Source organism: Pinus tabuliformis, chromosome 4_2 (assembly GCF_031772625.1).
Source record: "Pinus tabuliformis cultivar Carrire ecotype Pingquan chromosome 4_2, CPIR1, whole genome shotgun sequence".
NCBI classification, from domain to species: domain Eukaryota; kingdom Viridiplantae; phylum Streptophyta; class Pinopsida; order Pinales; family Pinaceae; genus Pinus; species Pinus tabuliformis.
In genome coordinates this window covers 72,235,973-72,256,016 of record NC_142304.1, presented here as the reverse complement: position 1 = coordinate 72,256,016, position 20,044 = coordinate 72,235,973, and the positions used below count along the sequence as shown (strand labels likewise).

Here is a 20,044-nt window from a genome sequence, read left to right as displayed (position 1 = left end):
AGTATATAGACTAGTTGGATGTAAAATTAAATTAAGCAACCAAGTAGACTAGCTTGCATTTAAAATAAACAAATAAGAATATAAGTTGAAAATATGGATTCTTTTTTAAAATTCTTTCCCTCTGAAATTTCATCTCTTATTTTATCATTTTAACTATTACTTCTTTTTTTTCTTTAAAAAGCCATTTTATGTTTCAAGATCCTTGATTTTAGGAATATTTTGCAAAAATGTTTTGCAAGATAAACTTTGCTATTAAATAGATTTGTTAAAATATACAATAGTAAGAACCATAGTCATACTTATTTTATTTTGCTTATAAGGCACATTATAGACCTCAATTTCTCTAACATTTCAAGTTGCAGGCTCTAAAAGAAAAGAAAATAGCTTACAAGATAATGTTGCTATCAAATCAAGTTGTTAGAATATATGTTAATAGAATTTTAAATCAGACTTCCTAACAGCAATTTTTACCCTGTTCAGGGTGGCTGTAGCAGCTTTATAATTTAAATATACCATTTCAGTTCTCTTTGTTAAAAAAGGTTTCGACTCTATACAAGAATTTTCTTTCACCAGCTTCCTTTCATTGCACAAGAAGCATGCCATACCCCAATATAATAGTCTTACAATTGACGTAACTGGCTAACCACACTCAAATTGGAATCCTTCTGTTGATATCTATTCCACCAAAAGTCCCACAGGGCTTCCCCTTGCCCTAGCTGCAATCACAAGCATAAGTGATTCACGGCAGCCAACATGTCATGTCATTCGGGGTACTGGAAATCTGGCGAGGGAAATAACAACCTCTGCTTTCAAGTAACAAGGCTAGCTCCCGTTCACACTTGTAAGCAGTTTTGATCTACTATACATGGCTGATAAAACTAGAACCTCACTACAATCACAAGCATCTGACATTCGGATAAAGGATGAGATCAACACAATTATTCTCAAATCCTGACTAAGCTGAGCATCAATCATGAGCCTTTGAGATGAAAACATATATTCTCAAATTCAGGTTTAGCTGAGGATCAATAATTAACCTCTGACATGTAGATAAAGGATGAGATGAAAATATGCATTCTCAAATTCTGGCCAAGCTGAGGATCAATCATGAACATCGAACTCAGTTAGCAGGCCATCCATTTACCTTCTGCAAATTGAATTCGCAATTACAAGATGATAGCCCATCTTTAAAAAGATTGTCTGGTAGAAAGTAGCAATTCTACTTCAACACAAGACAATGTTAATCAACCGCAGCTAACAGACCCTACATCTTTGAAGCCAACAATGGCCCAATCAAAACAAAAGAAATATGCTCCAAGGGTTAATTTTCACTAGTTTGTAATTAGCTTCCGTTACTTGAGAATCGCTGCTTACAGAACCCATGACGAGAATAAACAAAACATATATCCAAGGATCACAAATTTTTTGAGACAGCTGCGAAATTGATGAGAAGTTAGATGTAACACCAATTTCTTCCTGTCTATGTTGTACATATTTGCAGCATTGTAGTTGTGGTTCTGTGGAGGATGACAACATGCACACCAGTAATGAATAATCAATCACATTTGATAATTTCACTGGAGAGAAGTGTGTTGTGTTGCCAATGGTCACAGTTGATATATGTTTCAATCACACTGAAAATCCCTACACAAAAGAAAATATATCCAACGAATCATATGGCCCAAGATTACATAAAATAAAGTTACAATAAACTCATCACCACCATTACACCAGTGACAGGTTCCCGATGCTGCTATATCCTGAACAGCCCTGGCTTATAGAATCAAATTGCATCAATTTCCTCAATGCATTATAAAGAGAAAAGATACTAGCACAAATTTTTCAGCTGTATAAGAAGCAAAATGTGCTAGTCCGTTAGACTGCACCATATTCATCTCTTTCAAGGTAACAACAGTAGAAACCGATTGCCCCAAAAATTATATGTCAACAAAAGCCAGGTGACAACCTTAATCTTTATAATAGCAACAAATAGTTAAAGCTCTTAAAACACCTTAGCAGGTATGGTTGACATCAGAAGTGTGCCTTTGAATCCTTCTTCTGTTTGCCCATTGTCCATTTCTTGCTCCGATAGTTCCTCTGCACATCAAACCAAGTAGATAATAAAGAATAGCTAGAAACGGATTCCATGTTCATATGATAAATATGTATGAAATTCTACATGTTCTTCATGAAAAGTTTCTGTGAATACAACATAACAGTTCGTTCACGGATTGTTAATACAACCCAATGATACTTTGGGAAGGAAATGCAGATTAGACCATTACCAGCGATGTCCCGATTTTCAAACATTTCAGTGTCTGTGACCCATAAACTATCACCAGGGAACACATTCAAGTCAGCTAAAGTAGCTGATTCTTCCGTTAGTTCCGTTGTGCCTTTGTGAAGCTTCTGATTCTCCTTCACCACCTAGCAGTAACAAATGAAATCCAGTGAAGTGCACCAAACAACATTTATGAAGAGAACATCAAATGAAATCTCTGGAAAGAATATGGAACTACATAAGCATAAATAAATACATAGGTTAAAAGAAATTTTTCCTCAGAAATTTGACTGCTCAGCAACTAACAATAAAGAAAACAAATGCGCAATATAACAAAACGGAGACAGAACAGCAGACTACCCAAACCATGAATTAAAGTGGCAAAAACACAGACGAATTACAATGCATAATCGAGGACTTGCGTTCATTTAGTACACTACAACATTTTCAGAACGTGAATATATGCAAGTTAACAAATGACATTTGCATAGGTGGCTTAACTGGAATAAAAGAACCTAAATCCACTGCTATAAAACTACTACAGAGAAAACTTGTCATCCTTAAATTTCAAGTGAAAAGCGAAAGTAAAGTATAGAATTATTGTAAACAAAGACCAATAAATCCAACTGGTCGTTTCCTGCTTATCCATCACTGCTTACTTCAGAAAGCTTTGCAGGAAAGCTTGAGACACATGCAGATGCCAACCGAAATAGTGATTTGCTCCACCTTTTTAGCCAAAGGTTAAATGTGGACTAAAACCATTTTGTAAGTGCATTGCCTGAAAAGAGTCCCCACACCACCCCCCCCCCCCCCCCCCCCCCCCCCCCCCGCCTCGCCCCGCGCACCCCCGCCCCCCCATGCTTGTCCTTTTCGTTATGTTCTTATGATCATAGAAGAGATTCTATTACTTTGTATGAAATTCATCAAAGTCCTATTGCCCAAGTATTATTCCTATTCTGGAGATGTATGCTTATTTCAGTAAAAAGTCCAGTGACATTTGATATGTAGTTTGATCTACGAAGAATACCTGATTTTGATATATGATCGGAGATGAAACTAGTTAAGTACTAGACAAAACTTCAACAGTAGACAAGTCACTGAACTTGATGGGGAAAGGAGAAATTATTCTCAAACTCTAAAATTTTAATGTCTGTAAATGTGAGGTTAAATCCCATAAATACAGAAAGGACCTCAATGAATTCCATATTATACAGTTTAATGTGGCGTTGATGTACATACAAAATTACAAATATAGACTAACAATAACACAGTATCTCATGAGATGGCTATAATACAACACGATGAGCTCACGTTGATGTTTGGAATAATTGTTATGACACAAAATGCTCATCAAGTGAGTTGTTTCTCAAGAAAATCATTTTAAGTGACTTTACAGAATATTTATCCCAATATACATGTCAGTTAATTATGGGACACAGTATCTCGTCGTTTTGTTTAAAAGAAAGGTACACACACCACTCTACTGAACATAAGAAACAAAAATACAATGGCAATGGGTTTTCTTTCTGCTATTGTGTTTCTGTTGTTTCAAGTCTATTGGTGAAATATTCCTAGTGGAAATATGCGATGATAAGCAAAGGAAACATAGCAAAAACACATAAAATTTAAACACAAGTCAGACACCATATATTGAGCCAAATACTGTGTTGTTCTGAGCCATTTTATTATAAAATCATGGGTTTACAATCTGGTGTTTGTAAAGTGTGCCCCTGGGCTTGCTCAAGGCAAGCTAGCAAAGTCCAAGTGATGAAGACAAGTCCCCCAAATGCTGTTGGCTGCTCTCTCTATGACTCTGCTCTGCACTGATCTCCCCAAAAACTGAACTGACGGCTACTAGGGCTTTCACCGGTGCTCAGAAAATTCTGGGAAATTAACCCCAGGCTCCTCCAATAACCCACAAAAACCCACGAGGGAATTGGCCAAATGTTGACCTCGGAATTTTGGCACAATTTCCCCTAGCTCCTCCAACTGCTGGGTATTTTGACCCACCTATAAATTTTGCTGCTGAGTGTCCCCAAAATGGCTGAAATCTTCAGCAAAACTCCTGCCCAAACTCCCCCACAAACCTCAGCCCAAAATTCCCTCTCCTGGAGTCCCACATGTGGCATGAAAAAGAGTTGGAAGTCATTGCTGAAACTCCTCCACACTCCCACCGCAATGCACCTGGATCGATCTAAAAATGATGGAATTCCCTCCTAGGGCTGGCACTCGAAGTCCACCGAAGCAAGGGGTGAGATTCTCGCCTGAAAATCTCTTGTGCTCAACAGCACATGCAGACTTGGCCTCCAACTCAAGCATGCTAGTCAAGCTGAAGGCTCAAATGATCAAGAATGCCCAAAATGAGTGCCGCCTCCTCTTTTGTCATTGTGCCTCCCAATTTCCCATGTGGGGCCCAGCCATCGAACTCCCCATTGTTTTCCCTCCAAGGAGTGCGTATTTCCTAGGGTGGTCGTATTTCTCCATGAGTGGTCCCCACCTTCCACCAACATTTTCGATTTTCTTCCTTTTCTCCTAAGTTGGGCCTTTCCTTAGCTCCAAAACTCAAGTGGGGCCCCATAACCCACTTTTCCTAAGTGCAAATGCAAAATAAGACAAAATTGGCAAAATTGATTTTTTCCCTTAGCAATATTGCTAAGTAGGAATATCACAGTTCTCCCCTGTAATGTCCTCTTCTAAATAATTTTGGAACAAAATTTACTTTTGTATTATGGGGCCAATTTTGGAGTAGTGGACCCCATTCGATGCTATTAGGAGATTAAAGTGGGAGAATATTGCTAAGTAGGAATATCACAATTCTCCCCTGTCATGTCCCTTCCTAAATAATTTTTGAACAAGATTTAATTTTGTATTATGGGGCCAATTTTGGAGTAGTGGACCCCATTCGATGCTATTAGGAGATTAGAGTAGGAGAAGATGTTTTGTTTTAAAGTTAAATTACAGATGGAGGCCACCCTCACTAGGGAATTATGCACTCACTAGTTCGATATGCATAGAGAGGGAGATAACTTTTGCATGGCATTGGTTAAGTGGGGACCATGATGGCGGACGAAATGGAGGGAAAATTCCTCCACGAAAACTATATAAAGAGGGCAGCTCTCTCTTATCAAATCATTCATGAGTGTATATCGATTTCTCTTGATTGCTCGAGCTGCTTAGCCAAATCACTGGCTGTTTAACACAAGTTCTTCAGGCGGAGATCTTGATGCAGGAGCATCAAATGAGATAAATTACCTTTGACCTGACCAGTCAAAATTATTTACTAAAGAGGGTTGGTCCTCTTAAATGTTCTTATTTATTATTTGTTTGTAAAAGTTATTGGAGTGCCAAATTAGGAGTAAAGTGATAGAGTTTATTAGCTTAGGTGTGTGTTAGGCCAATTAAATAGGGATTAGTTTGTTTGAGAAATTCAAATTTAGAGAGGAGCATTAAAAAAGAGAAAATTTCATTTTTTTGGAGAAGATGAAGGTAGATCAGGTCAGTAAGGACCAGAACAATTTTTCAAATTGTGACTTTTCTTTCCATAATTGATTCAGTGGAGTTTCATGGTGTATCTGATATCATCTTATGTCAAGAAATTGTTTGCTTCAATTGATGAAAAATCATTTTGTTGTAGTTTAATGGTGGAATCTTGTAGATTGATATCCAGTAAATTGTGTATCTTTGGGAATTTTGCATCCAAACGAGATTGATCTATAGATCTGCTCAGTGCTATGAGTATTTTATCCTAATTGCATGTTTTCTCAATGATAGATCTAAATAATTCTCGAATTTCTATGTTTTTTCTTGCTTGAAATCGCTCCAAGAAAACAAAAACCTTCAGTCACAGAAGGGTCACGCCTGGAACAGAAAGGTCTCGCAGGAACTGAAAGGTCACGCCATGGGTCGCGCCTGGGACAGAAAGGTCATGCAAGAGCAGATGGGTCGCGCCTGAGACAGATGGGTCACGCTAGATGACAGAAGGGTCGCACCAGCTTCCAGAAGCGTCGCTTCAGTTCAGGACTATTTTTAACCAACTTTTAGGAGCCCATTTTGAACTTTGATTGGTGGGTCAAGTAGCCACATGTGTCTACTTTCTATTGAGTCATCAAACTCGACAAAATACCCAAGGAAAGGCCTCCAAACATTGAATTTGCCAACCTCACTCAAAAGCACTATGTCTGGTAAAGAAGTTTTGAAGAACATAGTATTGGCGGGTTTTCCTACCATCATTTGGTATCAAAGCAAGGTTGAGAGTATTCTTCTCAGAACTTCAACAAATATGCCACCCAAGAGAGGCGTTGGCATAGGTCGGGGAAGACCTGTAGCCAATGCAGCACTGCTTAAAGAAATTAGACATCTTCGCACAAGAATGGAGGCAATGGAAACTGCCCAGAGGAGAGTCCCTGATAAGGGAGATGCCAGCGCTAAAGAAGAATCTTCTAAGGAAGAAGAAGGGGAAGAAAGTGAAACAACCAAAGTTCTTAAGATGTTGGAAAAAGAAAGTGGAAGACCAAAGGTAGAAATACCTCTTTATGAAGGAAACCTTAATGTGGAAGAGTTGATGGATTGGATTAGTGCATTAGATAAGTATTTTGACTATGAAGAGGTCAAAGATAAAAAGAAGGTGAAATTCGCAGCTACCAGATTGAAGGGCCATGCAGCCATCTGGTGGGATGAGCTACAAATATCCAGAGAAAGGAAGGGAAAACTCAAGATTAAGTAGTGGGATAAAATGGTGAGCAAATTGAAAGGTAAATTTATGCCCAAGGATTACCAATTAAACCTTTTCAGACAGTTACAAAACTTAAGACAGAAAGGGATGATTGTTGGAGAGTACACAGAGGAGTTTTATAAGTTGAGCATTAGATCAGGACATGTTGAAGATGACATGGAAAAAGTAGCCAGATATATCAACGGATTGAGATACGATATACAAGATGAAATCAGTCTGCTAAGTCTGAAGACAATTGAAGGTGCCTATCAAGCAACTTTGAAGGCAGAGGAGAAATTGTTGAGGAAGCAAAGTCAGAAGAACAGAGGTAAAAATCTAGCAAGAGGAAGAGGAGCTTCCAGACCAAGATTCTAGAACTCTCAGAATGAAACAGGAGGAATCAGTAATCAACCACCACAGAGAGGAGACTTTGGTAGAGGAAGATTTGGATCTTTCTAGAGGTAGAAGTCGAGGAAGGGAAATTCGGTGTTATACATGTGGAGAATTAGGACATGGGTCATAGGACTGCCCTGAAAACAAACCAACAAATCTAAGGAATGTAAATATAGCTGAGACAAAAGAAGAAAGCCCTCAGGTCACAGGAAAAGAAGAGCCACCTAAGGTGGGAGAGTCTTTATTGTTAAAAAGAGTATTGCTAAAGGCAGAAAAAGAAGCCAATGAACCAACTCAAAGGAAAAGTATGTTAGGACTATGTGCAAGTCTAAAGAGAAATGCTGCAAGGTCGTGATTGACAATGGGAGCACTGACAATCTTGTTTCTACAGAGATGGTGGAGAAATTGGGTTTGGTTAAGATGGTACACCCTACTCCCTACAAAGTCATGGTTGCAGAAAGGACATCAGCTCTTGGTCACAGAACAATGTTGGTTAGATATACAGATCGGTACATATAAAGATGTGATATTGTGTGATGTGATGTAATGCCAATGGATGTGTGCCATATATTGTTGGGGAGACCTTGGCAGTTTGATAGGAAAGTTGTTCATGATGGTAAGAAGAAAACATATACCTTAGAGAAGAAGGGGAAAAAGCATACATTATTACCTTTGAACGTTGGAGCAAGCAAAGGAACCATTGGGAAAATGTTTTGATTAACAGATGTGCCGGCTAGCCAGGGACAAACCCCAATGTGGGGAAACCCCTTGATCAATTCTTCTATAATCTTCAATAATTCAGCAGAGAGAGAGAGAGAGATAGTACAAATATACAATTCTGTAATTTTATGACAGCAACAGCAAAACCCTAACTAGCAAAGTCAAAGCTGGTCAAACAAGTCAGATTTGACCTCCAATCATCTTGGTCAATATCCCAGTCAAGTCGGCCTCCAACAGCAAGAAGAGTCAACCCAAAACAGTCTGAAATTACAGTCAAACTTCAATCAACGTTGGACAGATCTATGGTCAACCCCATGTTACTTGGGAGCGGGAGCGGGAGCGGGGAGCGGAGCGAAAACGGGAGCGGGAGCGACCATTTTCAAAAGCTCCCGGTTTGGGAGCGAATCCGGGAGCGATTTTTTAAAAATATATATATTTTTTATATTTTTTAATTTTTGATACATATATGTCAACAAAAACATGTAGAATGATGAATTAGACATAAAAAACATAAAAAAACATAGATTGATCATTGAACCATGTCACATCAATCATCTAGAAATTATAATCGTCATCAACCATGTCCACAAGTTAGTAAAATACATATTACAACTGCAACATATTGAGTCTTATAAATCATGATTCATCAAATTCAATATTAAAGTTTCAACTTCAAGCTTTCAGAATTGAAAATTCAATAACATTTATCATCATTGATCACCAAAGTTGTACTTGTAAGCTAAGTTTAACCATTACAAGAAGTAATATCGAAGATATTTCTAAGTCCTAACTTCTAACTGTTAATATGATATGAAATGTTAAAAATTTATAAAATGAAACATGAATAATGAGATGAAATGAAACAACTTTAGTCTTTCACAATGCATCATATTCATAATTCACAATCATTACCAATGAGTTATAATTGCCAAGGCCCAACTTCAATCTTCAAATTTTCATTGTCACAGTGATATAATGTTTACAAAAAATATCATTATGATATGAAAGAGTCAAGAGTCAAGGACTCAAAACTCAACAGTTATGAAAACTAAAGTCTAATAGAAACTAAAAAAGACAAGTAAACTGTAAATCTACATGTGGCCCTTGCCACGAGAGTCTCCAGGAGTATAAGCAGGTCGTGGTGGTCTTCTAGGAGTCTCCCGCACAGACCGACGACCAGAACTAGAACCTCCACGCGAGGGTGTAGATGGAGGTGGCGACAGCAAAGGAACAAGACTCGGACCTCGAGCACTGCTACTGGATGGTGGAGGCCGAGGTGGAGGTGGCATGGCTGCTGCTTCATTTTCATCCCTTACAAGTTCCTCTTCTAGTTCTTCAATATGTACAATGCCATCCTCCAAATTGTCATCCTCTGGGTGATTGTCCCAAATTTTATATGTGGGATCCTCATTAGCCCGATCACAGTAATGACTCAACAACCTCAAGTTGTAGTGCACATAAACCAAGCTTTCTGCTCGGTTTTCATTGAATCTGTTTCTTTTCACATTATGTATATAGCTGTAGGTGCTCCAACACCTCTCTGCAGAAGAAGAATTTACAACCTGTGAAAGAACTTTTTTTGCCAATTTTGGCAAAAGTCTGTGGCCGCCATATGTTTCCCACCATGTGAGAGATTCAAATTTATCTTTGTCGTCCATTGCATGGAAGTTACCATACAAACCAGTGCCACTGAAGTATCCGCCTATTTCAAGGCGCACAGCTGCACATTTCTCCCTGTCAGGTACCAACTTTTCTAATGCTTCCAAATATCCTTTAGTTACCTCTTGATCTAAATGGGGTTTGGTCCTAACCCCACCCCCTGCTGCAGGTTGGCCCAACCAAGATGTAGAGTAGTATTTTGGCGTAAGGATATACGCCAAACAATGTAGTGGAAGGTTAAGCCTATTCCACCGTTCACACACACAATCATGAATCAGTTTGTACAAGTTGGGATCTCTATTATGAACAATGTCTTTTATTTCCCCCAACATGGTATCCATTTGCTCATACACCTCGCCAATCACTGGTTTTTCTGTATCTGCAAATCGAATCATGTGATAAATTGGCTTGGTGAAATCCAATACCTGCCTCACACTTGTCCAAAACTGCCCATCAAGAGCGGCCTCCTCCACCATTTCAAAACCTGCCATGTCAGCGACATTTGTAGCCCTTTCCTTTAACACCTGTCAATGTGGACTTGATACCATGCTAGCTAATGCCTCTCTTACCTTCAAAAGGCGCCTGAAGGTGAGGTAATAGCTACCAAATCTAGTCCTCGCAATCTTCAGCAACTCCAATCTCGAGTGACTGCGGAAAAGGCCATGGGTATTGCTATGATTTGTAATAAATTTTATCATTTGTTTGCCTTTCTTGTACAAATTACCAATCCATTGGTATTGTTCATTTTTGTTTTTGACAATATCATGCAACAGAAGGTTCAATGTGTGAACCAAACATCCAGACCAAAATATGTTCGGGTATTTATCCTCAATAATTGCTCCCGCTACCTTACAATTAGGAGCATTATCAGTGATGACTTGGATGACATTGTATGGGCCAATATGCTCAATTGTTTCAAGTAATGCTTCTGCAATGTTGATGGCGGTCTTGAACTTGTCTGAGTAATCATGTGCAGCTAGAAAGATGGGACCACTAACAGACACAGCAAGAACACTTATCAATGGCTTGCCTTTTACATTTTCCCATCCATCAGATACAATGGACACCCCATGGTCAGTCCAAGAACTTGTCATTTTATTCAAAGAATGTGATATTTTTGCTTTTTCATGATCAAGGCCAACGGTTCTTGCCTTGTCATACCCAGGGCTCTTGTATCCTTTAGGGACATCATTTATGGCAGAAACCATTTCGTGCCAATAAGGTGAGCGTAGAACATTGAATGGTATCCCACATGCATAGAGAAACCTGTAAACTTTTGAATCCACATCATTCCTACACCCCTCATCAAGGAAATCTGATATGGTTCTACACCTTAAAGATGATGAACCTGTGCCTCCATGTCCATGTCCACTGCCTTGGGAGGATGCTGAAGGAGTTCTTTGTGATTGTGAGCTTGGTTCAAAGAAACCCCTTGATTTTTTTGTTCTGTATTGGCTTCCTCCTCTTCCCTTATGTATTTGGCTCTATCTGCTGTTGACACCGCTGTACAAGTTTTGATTCAGATTTGTTTCTCTCCATCCCATGGCCTTTTCCCGCAGAGGTGTCTTCTAGCACGGGTGTATGAACCTGTGTAATCAGTGTTGCAATGGGGGCAATTAAATTTAGTGGTTCCACCCCCTCTCCCTGTTTCAGCCCTGTGAACATATTTCCACAATGGAGTTTGGTCTTGTTTAGTTTTTTGAGGGTCATGTTCACCCTCCTCCAGCTCCTCCTCACTCGGGTTTTCACCCATTTGACTTTCTTTGGCTTCTTCATCCCCCTCTTCAGTTTGGGGCCCCCTCCGTTTCCTACTCTCCAGCACCATAATAACCATAAAAGGGACCAGGAAGAGGAAAATGCCAATAAATATAGCCAGGTCCATGGTGTTTGATGTTTGTAGGGTTTTGATTCTTGAATCTGCAAATTAATTTAATTTATTGGGATTAATTAATTTAATTTAAATACATGATCTTTAAACTCAAACAGCTAAATTAAATTAACTAAACTAACTACCTAACCAGCTAAACTAACTAAATTACTAAGTTACTTACCTTTGCAGGCTTGCTCCTTGCTCCTTTGCTCTTGCTCCAGCTCCAAACTCAAGCTCAATGAAGTTAGAATGAATTTTTTTTGGCCCATTGGGCTTATAAAACCAAAAAAAAATTCTAAATTTTTTTTATTTTCGGGTCCGACGGATTTTTTTTCCGCCGAACCGCTCCCGGCCCGGCCCGGCTCGACTCGAATCGCTCCCCGATCGCTCGTGGGCATTAAAAATCGCTCCGGGAGCGCCGAAGCGATCGCTCCCTATGTCGCTCCCTAACAGACCAGGGAGCGCAAATTTTTTTAAGGGAGCGCGCTCCCGCCCGGAGCGCGATTCGGGAGCAGGTTCGAGGGGGGGGGCGCTCCCCCGCAACATGGGGTCAACCTTTTCACAATCAACATTGGTCAAACCTGAGGTCAGATCACCTCGGTTTGCATGCCAAAATCTGCGGCCTGCCAAGGAGAAGCAACCACACCTAATTTGTAGTCAAAGAGGAGTCCACACTGGTCAACGCTAGTCAAAGTACCTTCCTACAGCCCTAGTCAACTCGGTCAACACAACCCTAATTAGAAATCACTTCGTCCTTCCACACGTGTGAGAGATGCTACTCCTTGTGTGTACCCAATCAAATAAGGAGAGAGAGAAGATGCGTGTTGAGATGAAGTGCAATAATGCCACAAGGTGTCTTCTATTTATATGAATCATTGAGGTTACGCTGGGGGTGTGCCACACACTCTATCTTGCTAGCCGACCTTAACAAATTGTCAAGTACATACAAATAAATTCATATATCCATAAATACATGTCAGAATCGGATGATCGTTAGATCAATCCTACACCTCTCGATGAGAGGAATCCAAGAAAAATATCAGCTGCCATAAATAAGATGACCCATAAGGAGTTTGGCCCTAGTTGCCAATTTTAAGACTCCCTCTCAACTAGGGAGAACTCCATTTGACCGTCTGTACTATCTCTGCCATCAAATGCACTGCCCTGCACAGCTCGACTTCGCTCTGCTCTACTCTTTTGAACTATGAAGAAGAAATGATCGAGGATGTATCATACCATCCTCTACTAATTCGAAGTCAATCCCAGATAAAAAAGAGTGCTCAATAGCGCTCTTGTCATACCACTTATTGATCCCAGATCAGTTCCAAACGAGAGTGAGCTATATCACTCTTATTGACCCGAAGTCAGTCCCAATTGATCCCAGACCAATGTCAATCATCCTAGCATAGGTAGTACGGTAGATACACGATGCGTCCATCGGTACTACAAACTACTACTATGGTCCCTAACCCCATTTCCCTACTCATTGGCTAAATGAGAGGTACTTCCCATGAGTCCCAAACTGCATGGGTAGGATGCCTCTACAGGGGAACCACTCATCCTGTCCATAAGTCGCCACGGGGTATCACAGGGGAAGGCTAAACCATTCACCCTATACACAGCACACCATTAGGGGCGAGTGAATCGCCCTATGGTCGCTTGTCGCTCCAAGAAGTACCCCAAGAGCCCCCCCGAGCTCCTAGAGCTCAATGCATGCATCATACAAGACCCTCATACGAGGGTCTCTCAACGACTCCAAATCGTTCTCGGAAAGTCAAGAATTTGACCTTTCCCAGGGGCTTCGTCAGAATGTCGGCGACCTGCTCATCTATACTGATTTGATGGAGCCTTATTGCTCCTCGTTGTACCATATCCCAGATAAAGTGGTACCTGATATCAATATGCTTGGAGCGATCATGAAATACAGGATTCTTGGATAATCAAATCCTACTCTGGTTGTCACAAAGGATCACATCAGTATCCAATGTATATCCAAACAACTCACTGAAGAGCTTCCGCAACCAGACAGCCTCACAAGAGGCCATACTCACAACAATGTACTCCACCTCAGCAGTGCTCAAAGCCACCAACTTCTGCTTCCTGCTCATCCAGGATATCAAGGCAGAATCCAAATAGAAACAGCAACCGGAAGTGCTCTTTCGGTCCACCACACAGCCTGCCCAATCAGCATTGGTATATCCATGTAGCCTCACATCTCTGGCAGTCTATCTCAATCCATGAGTGATTGTGCCCCGAAGATATCTCAAAAGGTTCTTAGCACCAATCCAATGTTAGCTTAGGTGTGTTAGGCCAACTAAATAGGGATTAGTTTGTTTGAGAAATTCGAATTTAGAGAGGAGCATTAAAAAAGAGAAAAAATCATTTTTTTGGATACGCTGAAGTTAGATCAAGTCAGTAAGGACCAGAACAATTTTTCTGATTGTGATTTTTCTTTTCATAATTGATTCAGTGGAGTTTCATAGTGTATCAGGTATCATCTTATGTCAAGAAATTGTTTGCTTCAATTGATGAAAAATCATTTTGTTTTAGTTTAATGGTGGAATCTTGTAGATTGATATCCAGTGAATTGTGTATCTTTGGAAATTTTGCATCCAAATGAGATTGATCTATAAATTTGCTCAGTGCTATGAGTATTTTATCCTAAGTGCATGTTTTCTCAATGATAAATCTAATGAATTCTCGAATTTCTATGTTTTTTCTTGCTTGAAATCACTCCAAGAAAACAAAAACCTTCAGTCACAGAAGGGTCATGCCGTGGGTTGCGCATGGAACAGATAGGTCGTGCAAGAAAAGAAAGGTCGCGTCGTGGATCGCACCTGAGACAAAAAGGTCGTGTAGGAGCAGATGGGTCGCGCCATGGGTCATGCCCGAGACAGATGGGTCGTGCCCGAGACAAATGGGTTGCGCCTGAGACAAATGGGTCGCGCTAGGTGACAGAAGGGTCGCACCAACTTGTAGAAGCGTCATGCCAGTTCAGGACTATTTTTAACCAACTTTTAGGAGCCCATTTCCAACTTTGATCGCTGGGGCAAGTAGCCCCGTGTGTCTACTTTCTGTTGAGTCATCAAACTTGACAAAATACCCAAGGAAAGGCCTCCAGAAATTGAATTTTTCAACCTCACTCATAAGCACTGTGTCTGGTAAAGAATTTTTTGGAGACACAAGTTTTGATGAACGAAGTATTGGCGGGTTTGCATGCCATCAAATCTCATCCTTTCTTCGAGGGACTTCGAGTGCCACCCGCCACCCTAGGAAGGTTACCTTCATTTCTTCAGGAGGAGATTCTCATTGTGGTTTCTAGCAGTAGCATTTCCTTCCAAGTAGAGCATATTTCTGGAGGACGCAGGGAGAGAGGAAGTTGAGTTGTTTATGGAGCTGAGTAGAAGAGTTTTGCTGTGGGATTTTCCGGAGGAGAGGCTAAGGAGGATTACCAGCATTTGGGGGAGTTTGAACTTTGGGGGCCAATTGGGCTTTAGGTTTGGCAGTGTGATTTTCGCACTTCCTGGGTCAACGCAGAAGCAGTGTGTGGGAGCTCATCCGGTGGGTAGAGTATCAGTCCTTGAGGCTGAGCTTTGATGTGGATGTTAGAGGAGATATTGGGAGTGGTTTTGCTTCCATTTCAGATCTTGGAGGAGGACTTTGTGGCCATTTCTCGCAGGCCATTTTGTTGTAGTTGCTTGGAGGGCATAGGCCATAGAGGAGGTCAAAATTGGGTGGTTGGAGATAGGCCAAACCTGTAATGAGTTTTTCTGGGTTTTGGCCAAGGAGTTTGTGGCTGAAATTTCAGATTTTTTTGAGCACCAAGGGCGGGGTTTCTTGCAACACCTTTCCAGCCAGTAGTTGTCGTAGCTGGGAGACAGTGCAAAGCTTTAGAAGAGTAGTTTCTTTCTAGCATTTGGGATTACTGTCGACACCTGGGTTCTGTCTAGCTTGCCCTTGAGGCAAGCCCAGGTGCTCTTTCCATACTATTGTACATTGCTCCATTACTAAATAAAATGGCTCAATTGGTTCCCATTTCTGTTGTGTATTGAGCATTTGCCGATAGTTTAAATTTTTATGTGAAATAATTGAATTGGCTTTGTGTATCACTGTTTGTTTAAGTTTGGAACATTACAGTGGTATCAGAGCTTAGATTCTAGTGCAACCATGGGGAAACTTTTCTATGAGTGAAGAAGGCCAGCAGAATATCACTTACAGAGGGCAGTGGTACCTAAGCAGAGAAAGGGAGTTGGAGATTACTCCAAACACGAAGGATCGTGGCAAGACTGCAACAGCAGAATATATGGGTGAGCCCAAGAGTAGGGAGGAGATGGCTTTCGATAGCCCCAAAAGGAGATGTTGGATGAGATCAAAATGCAGAACCGGGAGCGAAGCATTCACCAGGAGTCCGTAGTTAGAGAGACTTCTGGGGCCTCTCAACAGTTCGATCATCCTTCTTTCACGGCGCAGCGGCCATCCCCGAATGAGCCAGCTCAAGCTACTTTACCCTCTTCTATACCTTTGGCACAGGAAGAGACTAGTGGAGCTGAGGATTCATCGTCGATGGGGGATAATTTCCGGGAATGGAAATCCATGGGGACAAACTTTAGAGAGGCTCTAACCTTCAGAGACTTTTGCAAGCTCAAGCAGAACGAGAAGGGGAAAGGCTATGGTACTCAGAACTATGACGGTACTCGAACTATGAGTTGCATCACTCTATTGGGAAAATATATTTCCCTACATATGATGGCACTTCCAAGTGCACAACACATGCTTGGTGGAGAAGCTGAACACATATTTCCAGCTGAATCGAATGAACAAAGTAGAAGCATTCAAGATGGCCACATTGCACCTGGAGGGGGAGGCACACGATTGGTTGTTTCATGGTTTGTCCACTCTAGGATATGCCAGTGTGACTTCTTATGAGTTCACAAGGAGAGTAGTGAAGCGCTTTGATCGAAAGGATCTAGAGGTTCACTTCAGGGAGTTGACCCAGCTCTGGCAGACAGGGCATCCAGAGCATTTTATCTCGGATTTTTTGAGGGTCTCAGTCATGGGGCCTGATTTGTCAGATACGAGGAGAGTATACACCTTCGTGGAGGGATTGCTAGAGCCATTACAAGGACTGGTAAAGTCTTGCAAACCATCGACTCTTCTGGAGGCAGTATCTTGCACTTGAGATTTGCGGGGGGCATTCCCAAGGCTCGAGCTCCATTTCCTACACGCACTCCCTACCCTCAGAAGAGAACTTACACTCGACCACCCACAGCACAAAGAGCAACCCAAGGGCATGGCCAGTTGGATGACGAGACAAGGAGGGAACTCAGGAGGAAGAAGCTATGCTTTACATGTCAACAGCCTTGGGCACCTGGTCATCGGTGCACAATAGGCAAGGCCCATTACATCGAGGTCTTCTCAGACAATGATTAGGAGGATGATGAGGAGTTGGAGTTTGGTGGCGGAGATAGCGAGGAGACAGCAGGGAATGGACCACCACCTCAGGGAGGAGCATTCCTACGCACCAACAAGGGGATTCCTAGCTTCCTTGTGCGAGATTCCCAAATTCTTGACTTTGAGGATCAGAGGTACGGTGCAGGGGCAACATGTTTCGGTCTTGGTAAATAGTGGGGCCACCCTAAATTTTATTGATGCTCAGATGGTCCAGAGGAGGGGCATCACCACTACAGAGTTTGAGGGATTTTCAGTCCTAATACCAAGGTACAAGACTATGGGGAACTATTCAATGACGGACCACTTTTTCGTGGTGGATGTACCGGACAATAATGTGGTGCTGGGTGTCCAATGGTTGTATTCCCTTGTTCGGGTTACCACCGATTGGAAACAATTGGTGGTGGAGTTTACTAGGCCAGATGGCAAGCAGGTGGTTCTTAGGGGCATGCATTCGTACACCCTCAGACAGTTTCAGCTCATCGGATGAAGGTCGATTTGAGGCATGGAGACATAGCATGGGAAGTAGAGCTGAGGATTTCATAAGTTTGAAGACCACACCACCACATCTAGACATACAGGCAGTACTGGATAAATATCCGATAGTTTCTGGAGATATACCACCGAGGCAACCACCTGACAGAGGATTTGAGCACACTATAAAGTAGGAGCCCAGTGTGCAGGCAGTCATCACCACAGCCTATAGGCATCCCAAAAAGCCTATAAGGATGAGATCGAGAGAGCCATCCAAGAGTTGTTGGCATTGGGTCACGTCAGACCGAGTTCTATTCCGTTTGCTTCCTCAGTTGTACTGGTGAAGAAGAAGGACGAGACTCTTCGCATGTGTATTGACTACAGGGCCCTCAACAAGAAGACGTTGAACAATAGGTATCCCATTCCGCGCATTGACGAGTTGATGGACAAGCTTAGAGGGGCCAAGTACTTCTCTAAGAGTACTTCTCTAAGATAGATCTGCGATCAACGTATCATCAGATTTGGATGAGAGAGCAAGACATTCTGAAGACAACCTTTAGATGTCATTATGGGCATTTTGAGTTCCTGGTCATGCCCTTTGGGTTGAGCAATGCACCAGCTACATTTCATTCATGTATGAACCAAGTGTTTTGAGGTGAGCTGAGGAAGTTTGTACTAGTATTCTTTTATGAAATCCTAATCTACAGCAGGACATGGGAGGAGCACCTATAGCACTTGGAGTCAGACTTGTGTATATTGGAGGAGTAGCAGTTCTACGCGAAGATGTCTAAGTGTGAGATTGGGTTGACAAAGATGCTTTATTTGGGACATATCATCGGTGCAAATGGGGTCAAGGTGCATGAGGAGAAGATTTGGGCCATTCGAGATTGGTCAGAGCCTCGGGATGTGACAACATTGAGAGGGTTTTTGGGCATCTGTACTTATTATTGGAAGTTCGTAAAGGGCTTCTCACAGTTGGCAACACCCCTTACTGATCTGACTAAGAAAGGGGCCTTTGCGTGGAGCAAGGAAGCTCAGACAGCGTTTGATCGCCTCAAGGAGGTGATGAGTTGTCCGGTTCTAGCACTTCCAAATTTTTCTCAGCCTTTCACATTGGAGTGCGATGCATCAGGTGTAGGGATTGGGGTGGTCTTGTCCCAAGATGGGCACCCCATTGCTTTTGAGAGTAGGAAACTTCTAATTCATGAGATGTCATATCCCATTTACGACAAGGAGAGGTTGGCCATAATGCATGCATTAGCCAAATTTAGACAGTATTTGGTGGGGAATCGATTTCAAGTGAAGACGGACCACAACAATCTTCGCCATTTTATGGGGCAGCAGGGCCTCAATGACAAACATCAAAGATGGGTTAGTAAAGTGCAAGCCTATGATTTTCATATTGAGTATGTGCGGGGAAAGCACAATATAGTGGCGGATGCACTATCCCAGAGACCAATCAGGCTTTCACTCATGAGCATCTGTCATGACTAGAAGGTCCAGTTACTGATACAATACTCCAAGGAACCTCAAGTGTGTGATATCTTGGAGGGTAGCTATGCAGATGAGCGCTACCGGGTGATGGACGAGATCATTTATTATAAGGGACGTATATTTTTGGTTTCAAGATCACAATTGAGGGAGCGCGTCCTTTGAGCAGCTTATGATTCTCCTTTGTCCAGGCACAAGGGATTTAGGAAGATATATGTGGCAGTGAGAGAGCGCTTCACTTGGAAGGGCCTCAAGGGAGATGTATTGAGGCATGTACAGGAGTGTGAAGCTTGCCAGAGGAATAAGGGAGAGTTGACCCATCCAGCAAGATAGTTGCAGCCTCTTCCCATCCCTGAGGAGAAATGGTAGAGCATCTCTATGGACTTCATTACTGGACTTCTCTCAGTACAAGGGAAGGATTGTATTTTTGTAGTGGTCGATCAGCTGACTAAGTTTGCACACTTCTTTGCCTTACCAACACGATCTTCAGCTTCACAGATGGTGGAGTTGTTCTTTAGGGAGGTCTTTCGTCTGCACAGACTCCCAAAGACCATAATCAGTGACAGAGATAGTCGATTCATGGGTGGATTCTGGCAGGAGCTCTTCAGATTAGTCAGCAATGAGCTCAACCCGAGCACCAGCTATCATCTGCAAACTGATGGTCAGACAGAGAGGGTGAATGAGTGGTTAAAGGGCTATCTCAGGAATTATGTGACAGGGCAGCAGAGGGCTTGGATTCGATGGTTGCACTTGGGAGAGTATTGTTACAACACCACCTATCATATGTCCATTGCTATGACTCCTTTCCATGGTTTATATGGTTATGATGCTTTATCATTTGCTGATATTGTTTTTGGAGACAGCAGGGCCCCAAAGGCTAAGGATTGGATCCTGGAGAGCCAAGATATCCTCAAGGCTCTTAAGGATAACTTACAGGCAGCCCAGAACCAACAGAAGATGTATGCTGATCCGCACCGAGTAGAGAGACATTTTGAGG

The 20,044-nt window shown here is 41.9% G+C and overlaps 1 protein-coding gene across 5 annotated transcripts in view; it reads right to left on the bottom strand.

Moving 5' to 3' along the window:
• Window positions 1-1,645: 1,645 nt before the first annotated feature.
• Window positions 1,646-20,044, bottom strand: part of UBP26 (ubiquitin-specific protease 26) — a 231,549-nt gene continuing 213,150 nt past the window's right edge. For all 5 annotated transcript variants that reach the window (XM_089428211.1, XM_089428214.1, XM_089428213.1 and 2 more), the window contains 2 exons: window positions 2,286-2,427; window positions 1,646-2,097 (listed from right to left, as the gene is read on the bottom strand). In XM_089428211.1, coding sequence (XP_089284337.1) covers window positions 2,003-2,097; window positions 2,286-2,427 — 237 coding nt within the window. In that variant the 3' untranslated portion in view covers window positions 1,646-2,002. The remainder of the gene's footprint in view (window positions 2,098-2,285; window positions 2,428-20,044) is intronic.